We start from the raw sequence: 9761 nt of genomic DNA, 5'->3' as shown, positions 1-9761 counted from the left end.
TATCAAAATGACAATAATGAGTTTTATCATGTTACATAAACATAAACATACTGTATAAATCATACCTCTGTTAGATAATTAATTGATTAATTATGAGCAAGCTGAATAGATGAGTCTTTAAACACTTTTGAAAGTCCCAAAACTATCATAAGAACTCTAGGCAACTCATTCCACCAATGAGGAAGCTCAGGGGAAAAGAGTCATTGGGTGCCTCTCATTTGGGCTTTTATACATCCTCCCTCGCTCCACGGGCCTCGATCCTCACTGATCTACATTAAGAATGATGGGGGAAAAAACAATGGGATAGTCTATCCAGTGTTAGTTATAGATCAGTGGGAACGCCCCTCAAGGATCGAGCATCGAGGATCGAGGAGGCATGTTTAAAAGCACCTCTGGTGACCTCAGAGCACCGCAGTGGATGAGAGGGGATGTACAGTAGCGCTGGAAGATGGAATTCAAGTAGCAAGGTGCAGATCCAATACGTGTCCTATAAGCCAGAGTAAGGGATCTGAATTTAATTATGCTATATAGGAAGCCAATGGAGAGTATCTAACATGAGTCTTCTTTGGCTGATTGAAGACCAGGTGTGCTGCAGCATTCTCAAGGCTAGGGTGAGGAAAATCTCATGTCATCTAAACAATTAAACAACTTTTTTATGAAGGTTTTTGTTGAAAGTTGTTATTTCTCTGCCGGCAAAAACAAAAAAAGAATCATTGTTCTGTTTTTACTAGCCTATTCGATTCAGTTCATTTTAAAGAACGTCATTCTTACGTTAGGAACTTCGTGTGAAAAGTGAAAAGTGCATACATACAGTAGGCCTGGTTAATCTGGTTCCCAGACTACTAGAACAAGTACAGTCTATATTCACGGAAAAGTTAATGTGAAGGGTTGGTTAACGCTAATATTCTGAACATAAAAATACCACTTAGTAAAAAATAATTATAATGTATGTAATGTATATAATTATGTACAGTATGTCTACACCATATCTAATGTCCATTTGATTTTATCTGACCTAAACAAGAATGTTTTTTTTTTTTTAAATGGAATTGTATTGCAATAATGCAAAAATAGTTCTCCACTTGTTTCAAGTTCTATGAATGCATATGCACACTGACACACATAGGCTATGTAGACCTCTCTATATACATCTTTTCTCTCTTCGCAAACACACACACACACACATACACACACACACACACACACACACACACACACACACACACACACACAAACACACACTAAGTCACACACAGACAAGCACACTTGTATAGCTTGTCTCATGTTCACAAGATGAAGACGCCAAGTGGGTTGTCTTGCAAAAGGGGTTGGTTGCTCTGCAACTGATTGCGAAAGTAGCTCTTTCCTCAGAAGGACTCTCTCCGTATCCTTGGAGAGCTCATTAAAGCATGCTTAACAGATCTCTTACACTTTTAACTATCACCGAGGAGAACTTGTGCGTTTGGAAAACACTTAGGCCTTAAAAGGTGGCAAAATAGTCTTCAGAGAGGCTCTCATCAGGAGGAGATGGAATTAGTCTATTACTGAGACAGAAAGAGGGAGAGCGCACAGCAGTGCACTGGAGAGTATTCACACCATTGGACTTTTGGTTCATGGTTGCTATGCAGGAATCATGATTAATTTACAATTACTAGTAGTGTGTGATGGAATATGAGACACACAGTGTGTATGTGTGTTCGTGGGTAGGCTACAGTGTATGTATACAGTATCTGTGTGTTATCCTGTGTTTGTCCTCCATATGGGTATGTGTGTTCTAGTGTGTGCAGTGTAACATGTAGTGCTGTATGTGTGTGTGACCCATAACACACGTCAGGCTTACTGAATGCTATATGATCCTTTATTTATGTGTGCAATGCCTTGTGCATACTGGGTTGGTTTAGAGAAAGTGTTACCAATATTTCTACAGCGCCTTATTTCATAACATACAGGGACGTGTGAGTCAGCTGGAGAGGGGGTGTGGCAAAGAGCCCGGACAGATTGCGCAATCATATTGCATTTAAAAGGACAGAGGCGGGGAGAGAGACAGAGAGGGAAAGAGACTCGTGCATTTACAAGTTCAAGTTGTGTCGGAAAACAAAATTGGATCTCCGAGATTATAACAGCCTGCTCCAGCCTCATCCAGGATGCATCTTCTTGCAAAATACATTCTCGTCCTCCAAATTATTGTCCTTTTTGCAACAACCTGCCAGACTTTGTCATGCCATGAATGTAATAGAGCGAGATGCAAGGATCCAAATGACTGTAAAGGGGGGCTGGTGCGTGCTGTATGTGGATGCTGCAATGTTTGTGCCAAGGTAAAGGGCGAGGACTGTGGCGGACCCTGGGGATTCCATGGGAGATGCGACAAGGGGCTGAAGTGTGTGTACCCGGAATCGTTCCGTCTCAACCCGACTAGAGTTTGCAAAGGTCTGTATAGTTGACACCCAAGGGCATTTAGTAAACAAGTGGGCAATAAGTTATTATGCAATGTCATTTTTAACTGTGAACACAAAACTAGGGAACATGAAATGAACAAAAGAGGAGGGTTAATTTAGTCTGTAGGCTATATGGCCTACCATGGTACCTCTTACATGTGTGAAATACAATGCAATATACTGTAAATCGATTGTTAGTTAAGCAGCGTTAATAAATGAATACACACCAAACTGAGAAGAATTAGACCTTACTTTTTATACATGTGATGTGTGCCATGTGCAAATTGAGTTCAAGATCTGAATGTCATATCCCTTTTTTTCCCGCATCATTAGGATATACTTTCCTTTTTGATGTGATCCTTAATATGTAAAGAGGCTTGTCATTGTATCACTGAGTGGGGGACACCTTTTGGAGGGATGCCTGTGGCCCCTGTTACAGTAAAAGTAGCTGATGATATGTAAGGGGAGGAATGGAAACTGTGAGAACTACCATACACAAGGTGTAGTGTAGACAAGGGGCTGAAGTGCATACTCGCTCAGTTTCCGTCCGCCTGGAGTTTGTCTGATTCAAAATATTAGTTGAACTTCTTATGTTCAATCAACTTACAATTTCAAGGCAACCAGGTTACTTTTGTGAAAGATGTAATACAACAAGTTTTATGAAATTGATCTGTAAAACATTTAGTTACAGTAATACAAATTCACAATACTCGTCAGTACCACTTAATGAGTTAATGACAACTTGAGTTGACTCAACACAACTAGTTGATATGATGCATAATTTAAATTGCATTCAATAAACAGTATGTTGAGCTAACAATCAATGACTGATTAGATCATGGAACAGGTCATATCTGTCAGATCAACCAGTCATCTGAAGTTGACTTACATGTAATTGCCTCATTTAGCCAACTTACTGTATTATGTTCAATGAACTCAAAATTCCAAGGCAACCAGGTTACAGGCGTTTTTAAGTTGAATCAACTACTATTATTTTTATATTGTGATATAGCATACAGTACGTAACTCATCCCCATCTATAGGCTATGCTATAGGCTATGATGGTAAATACATAATGATTGACACATTTATATAGAAGGGACATTGTGAGACACTCCTGAAAAAGGGTTTCATGTTTATGCCATGAAAAAGTTCAATATGACATGACATGTTCAAGATGCCCGTCAAACCAGACAGTAGTCAAAAGGGGGGAAACAGGCGCAGACAACTTAATTGAGGTTCGAAAACAAGGAAAGTCATTTGTTCATTATGTCATTATTCTGCTATATGAAGAGCACCTTCTCGTAGATTTTTTTAAAGGTTTTCACTAACTATACCTAAACGGTGAGGTACTGTATGTTTATAAAAGACTGCAATTGTTTCCTTCCCTTCTGGGGCAATAAATAATTTCTCTTCTCCCACAGAAGATCTAACTGAGGCAGAGAATGAAATTCCTTACATGGGTGAGTAGGCCTATCTCTTCTAGTCTGAACACAATGTGGAAGTTAGCAGATCTTTCTCTCAGATTCTTGAATGGTTAAAAAAGAAAACCCTCATAAATGTTTAATAAAACGTAGTATTATTATGATTGCTTTGCTTTCTTTCATCTGAGCAGAGATTAAACAGCATGTGATGAAAGCATGAAAGCACTCAAAAAAACTATTTAACCCTTTCATGCACGCATTATGAAAAAAAGTGTCTAGATTTTTTTAGTATTGATTTTATTACTCTATATGAGCCCAATATTGAAAATCAGTTGGAATTTTTAAAAAATATGCTTTTATATAGAAGTTATGTTTCTGTCCACGTATGTGGACAGTGCGCAACAAAGGGGTAAAAAAGAATAAAATGTAATGACAGAAAATGTGGAAACTATGGCCCTCTACTTCCTCCATACTACCCACCCAGCCCTCTACTACCCCCATACTACCCACCCACCTCTCTACTACCTCCATACTACCCGCCCAACCCCTCTACTACCCCCATTATTGCTCACCGACCCTCACCCACCCCTCTACTAGCCCCATATTACCCACCTGTACTACCACCACTACCCAACCACCCCTCTACTACATCCCTACTACCCACCCCTCTACTACTAATCCACCCACCCCTCTAGTACTCTCATACCCACCCCTCTACTACCCATCCACCCCTCTACTACCCCCGTATTACCATACCACCTTGGCATTACCACATGTAATAAGGTCATTATTTATAAATATGTTTACCAAATGTTTGTTTCTTTGTAATTTAAAGCAATTAAAATCATATTTGAAAAAAAAAAAAAAAAAAAGTCCTAGTTACAAAATCTAATTTTTGGCCATTTAACTCCTCTGTTGCGCAACGTCCACATACGTGGACAGTTGCTTTTTAGGGTCTACAAACTCTATTTTACATCCGATTTAATTTCTGAAAACATAGAGTTGTTCAACACACTCTCCTGTATAGCATAATATTTTTTTTTACATGATTTTGCCTTCTTGAGTACTAGCTTTTTACAGATATGCCTGGAGCATTCAGCATATGGCCATTACTGTCACTCATGTTGAATTGATGATGTCATCAAGCAGTCAATATTCCAAATATAAGATGATACATATTGTTAATATATTGCCAAGGACCTACTAAAACTGCCCTGAAGTGGATTGGTGTATATCAACATGATAAATAAGTAGAAAACAGAGTTAAAGTTACTGTCCTCGCATGTGGACGTTGCGCATGAAAGGGTCCTAAAACGTGCATATACTGTACTTCAATGCTCTGTTAAATGTAGCTGACTATAACACATGCTTAAAGGGATATTCCGCCATTTTTGGAAATACGCTCATTTTCCACCTTCCCTCGAGCAAAACAATCGATATTTACCTTGTTCCCGTTCATCCAGCCATTCTGTGAGTCTGGCGATACAACTTTTAGCTTCAGCCTAGCATAGATTATTGAATCGGATTAGACCATTAGCTTCTCGCCTGCTAGCTTCATGTTTAAAAGTGACTAAGATTTCTGGTAATTTTCCCATTTAAAACGTGTCTCCTCTCAAGTTAGAAAGTGCAATTAGACCAACTGAAAATGAAACCTGGCGTTTTTCTAGGCTGATTTGACATGGAACTACACTCTCATCTGGCGTAATAATCAAGGCAACTTGCAGCTACTGGCACTACTACTGCTTGTTGTCTATGGGGACTATTTTCAGATGCTGCGTAAGATATCACTGCGCCTATGGTACGTTTGCAAGTTGCCTTGATTATTACGCCAGATGAGAGTGTAGTTCCATGTCAAATCAGCCTAGAAAAACGCCAGGTTTCATTTTCAGTTGGTCTTATTGCACTTTCTAACTTGAGAGGAGACACGTTTTAAATGGAAAAATTACCAGAAATCTTAGTCACTTTTAAACATGAAGCTAGCAGGCGAGAAGCTAATGGTCTAATCCGATTCAATGATCTATGCTAGGCTGAAGCTAAAAGTTGTATCGCCAGACTCACAGAATGGCTGGATGAACGGGAACAAGGTAAATATCGATTGTTTTGCTCGAGGGGAGGTGGAAAATGAGCGTATTTCCAAAAATGGCGGAATATCCCTTTAACACAGTTTCTTTAGCCTTGTTCCTGCTGAGGTGTCTGGATGGTCCAACAGAAGTGGAAGCATTTCTATTCTAGAGCAAATAGAAAGAACAAAAGAATGATGAGAGGAAATGAACTCAAATTAACTTTAAACCAATACATGTAAGAAATAAAATGTAATCAAGTATACCATTATCAGCCGTCTTAGTCTTTAGGTGTTTTCTGGAGACATGGTGCACTACAGTAGGTGAAATATAACAGAGAACAAAATATTCACAAGTCTTGACTTTCTTTTAAACACAATGCCTAGTGGCACTGCCTCCCCAGTTCTGCACCCTCTTTAAACTACTTTATAATGAAAAAGCCCCCTTTTTTGGCAAGAAACATCTTCACTGCAGGGGCGTAGCGTGCGACGGTGCAGTCGGTGCAACGCACCGGGGCCCCTGAGCTTCGCAGGGCCCTTTATATCGGAATTTGCCCCGCGCCTCCTTGCGCATTTTGCGCTCTCCAAGCAATGCTCTCTGTTTGCCAGCCAATCAGCAACTCGCGTTATCGACAGTTCTGTCGACAGTTTATCGACAGTTTTCTGCTTCAGGCCAATCAGCATCTCGGATTGTCGACAGTTTATCGACAGTTCTCTGCTTCAGGCCAATCAGCAGCTTGGATTGTCGACAGTTCTCTGTTTCTCAGGGCCAATCAGCAGCTCGGATTATCTACAGTTTTTTGAACTACGGCGGCAACGAGAGTGTTTTCACTGAGTGAGTAAAACTAAAATTAAGAAAATATTTCGAATGTATTTGCGCAACATTGTCACCCCAGAGCACTTTTACAATGTACTAACATGGAATTTGTCTATGTAGGCCTATTACGGTTTTGGTATTTAAAGATAGATAATTAGTTAGCTATTTATGCTAATTCGCGAATAACTAGCATTATCGAACGTCGACACGTCAGGCGTCCTGTTTACACATGTAAACTATATTTACCTTTCGAATTTCTACTCCAAACTGTAGTAATTACATCTACACAGTCTAGGGAAGCTAACCAAATAGTCTGATCAAAGATAAAATGCATTTTGAGAGCTCGCCAGCATGTAATGTAATGTAATGTAAGGCATTGCATTGGAAATGAATGGGGTTGTACACGATGCTACAGTGTAAACATGTGACGATCACTGAACACACACAACATATAATTATGAAAAGACCATACAGTTAGTATCTTTAGACCCTTAAGATTATAATATCACCACGTGAAATCAAAAGATAAAGTTGAAGTTTATGTTTTATGCATTAACAATAAACCTGTTTTTTAATTGCTGTAAATGCATTAACCCTGGGGGTCATTATTTACCTGTTGTGTCACGTTATGTTAATTTGTTATGATATTCACTATGTTTCAATAGTGAATGTGTAGTACTAGGATATCATTAGTCTTATGTGTGTTATTCCTGGTAATATTGCAATTATATGTAGTTTAACCTGTAATGCTCGCTCAATGCAGTGCTCGTTTAATACTGTGCTGTGTCATTTCACTGTTTTGCTCCAGGCGTTGCAGCAGAGGGACGACCACTGGCACCAGCGGCGGCAGCGGGTTCAGCAGCGGCGGTGGAAGCGGTGGCAGTGGCAGTGCCAGCGTCAGCGACAGCGCCGGGCCGAGCAGCAGCGGCGGTGGATCGTCCTCCGACAGCAGCAACTGTGGTGCCTACAGGCCAGGTGCCGACAGCAGCAGCAAGGGTGGCGGTGACACTGGCAGCAGCACCGGCTGTGGCAGCACCGCCTGCCCCCTCAGCTGCTGTCCTGGCCGTACCACCAACAGCTGCTGCAGCTGCAACAGGACCTTTTCGTGCTACACAGCCTCTCCTCCTGGACCTCTCACTGCCCCAACAGACTGTGAGGGTGCTCCCCATCCCTAACCCCCCCCAACGCTCCCTCGGACAACGCCAGCCCCACACGTCCTCCCTCTGCCGCTGGCCGCCGCACATCACGCCGGCCCTCAGGTGCCTGCACTGCAGCTGCTGGACAGGACAGCAAGGACAACAAGCAGTGCAGGCAGCACCTCCTGCTCAGCCTGTCTCTTCATACAAAACTGAATGGGCGAGGAGGAAGAGGGCTGAGCAGAGGGCAGCGGCACATACAGGGACAGTCACCGACAGACACACCCGCTACGGTACATTTTTGTTCTGCTGTGGCGGGTAAGAGTGTGGAGGCCTGGCTGAGGGAGATGAAGGGGAGGGACCAGGGTCGAGCCCCAGACTGATTTAGCACTCTTGCTTGGGCAGGTGTATATAGTTGTTTGCAGTGGGGACCACAAGGACCGGGACCTTGCCGCGGTGTGGAGGCTTTCAACAAACACCGGTCCATCCACCCTGCCACAACTCTTCTACAGCACACTGACACTATTTAAGAAAAAAAATGCTGTGTGTGTTCCTCCCTGATGTGCTGTTGTTGTTCTGCACCTGTGCTTTGACACCTCACACTGTCTATGCTGTCACCTGTGCTTTGACACCTTGCACTGCCTTTGCTGTCACCTGTGCTGTGACACCTTACACTGCCTACTGCCTACTATGTTGTTGTTGATGTGCTGTGTACTGTACAAAAAAACCCTAATTGTATGCCATGTGTATTCCTCCCTGATGTGCTGCTGTTCTAAACCAGGTTGTTGTTGCTCTGTACCTGTGCACCACCTGTGCTTTGACACCTTGCACTGCCTATGATGTTATGGATGTGCTGTGTAAAACAAAAAAATAACTAATTGTATGTCTTGTGCGTTCCCCCCTGATGTGCTGCTGTGGTTCTGCAATTATATGTGCTGTTGTTGTTCTGCACCTGTGCTTTGACACCTTACACTGCCTATGCTGTTGTTGATGGATGTGCTGTGAAAAAAAACAGAATTGTATGCCATGTCTGTTCCTCCCTGACAGGTCGCTGTTCTAAACCAGGTTATTGGTGTTCTTCACCTGTGCTTTGACACCTTACACTGCCTATGCAGTCACCTGTGCATTGACACCTTACACTGCCTATGCTGTCACCTGTGCATTGACACCTTACACTGCCTATGCTGTCACCTGTGCTTTGACACCTTACACTGCCTATGCTGTCACCTGTGCATTGACACCTTACACTGCCTATGCTGTCACCTGTGCTTTGATACCTTACATTGCCTATGTTGTGATTGATGTGCTGTGTAAAAAAAATAATAGTAATAATTCTATGTGATGTGTGTTCCCCCTGATATGCTGTTGTTATTCTGCACCTGTGCTTTGACACCTTACACTGCCCTGTGTTCTTATTGATGTGTGTGCTGTGTATAACTGGCCATGCACCCTTCCAGGGGCCAGTAGCAGATCCAGATCCAGCCGAGCCAGTGGCTGGGACCAGTTATTTCCAGGCCCAAGCTGTTGTTTGACCCCTTTTTACTGAGGATTCTATTTCATGGACCTTTATTATGCATTAATTCAGTCATATGACTTCATATTTCTAATAAATTGTGTTGTTATATACTGTTATCATTGTTGTCGTGTCCTATGAAACAAATAAGATCCTATATCAATTTTAAAGCAATAAACAGTGTTTATATAGATAATAATAATAATAATAATAATAATATGTGTTTATATAGCTAATCATAATAACAATGCTCATATTTATTGTATTATTTAGTGGAATTAACACAGGAGATAAAAAGACATACTGTAAATGAAAAATATATTTATTGCATTAACTATAGGTTCAACACAACATATTTAATCATTGTAATAATTAGA

General features: G+C 41.4%; 1 protein-coding gene across 1 annotated transcript; it reads left to right on the top strand.

Moving 5' to 3' along the window:
* The first annotated feature begins 6225 nt into the window (after window positions 1-6225).
* On the top strand, window positions 6226-9443 carry LOC134101619 (uncharacterized). The gene is made up of 3 exons (XM_062555324.1): window positions 6226-6238; window positions 6444-6753; window positions 7544-9443. The coding sequence occupies exons 1-3, from the start codon at window positions 6226-6228 to the stop codon at window positions 7908-7910; spliced, it is 690 nt and encodes a 229-aa protein (XP_062411308.1). The 3' UTR covers window positions 7911-9443.
* Window positions 9444-9761: the final 318 nt, after the last annotated feature.

The sequence above is a fragment of the Sardina pilchardus genome, chromosome 15, assembly GCF_963854185.1.
Source record: "Sardina pilchardus chromosome 15, fSarPil1.1, whole genome shotgun sequence".
NCBI lineage: Eukaryota > Metazoa > Chordata > Actinopteri > Clupeiformes > Clupeidae > Sardina > Sardina pilchardus.
Note: the sequence above shows the minus strand (reverse complement) of the source record. Positions and strands in the feature narration are given on the sequence as shown.

Bases quoted from the DNA above. Each gene is read 5' to 3' on its own strand.
- LOC134101619 (XM_062555324.1), top strand. The intron at 6,754-7,543 runs GTGAGTAAAACT...GTTTTGCTCCAG, and splicing joins AACGAGAGTGTTTTCACTGA to GCGTTGCAGCAGAGGGACGA.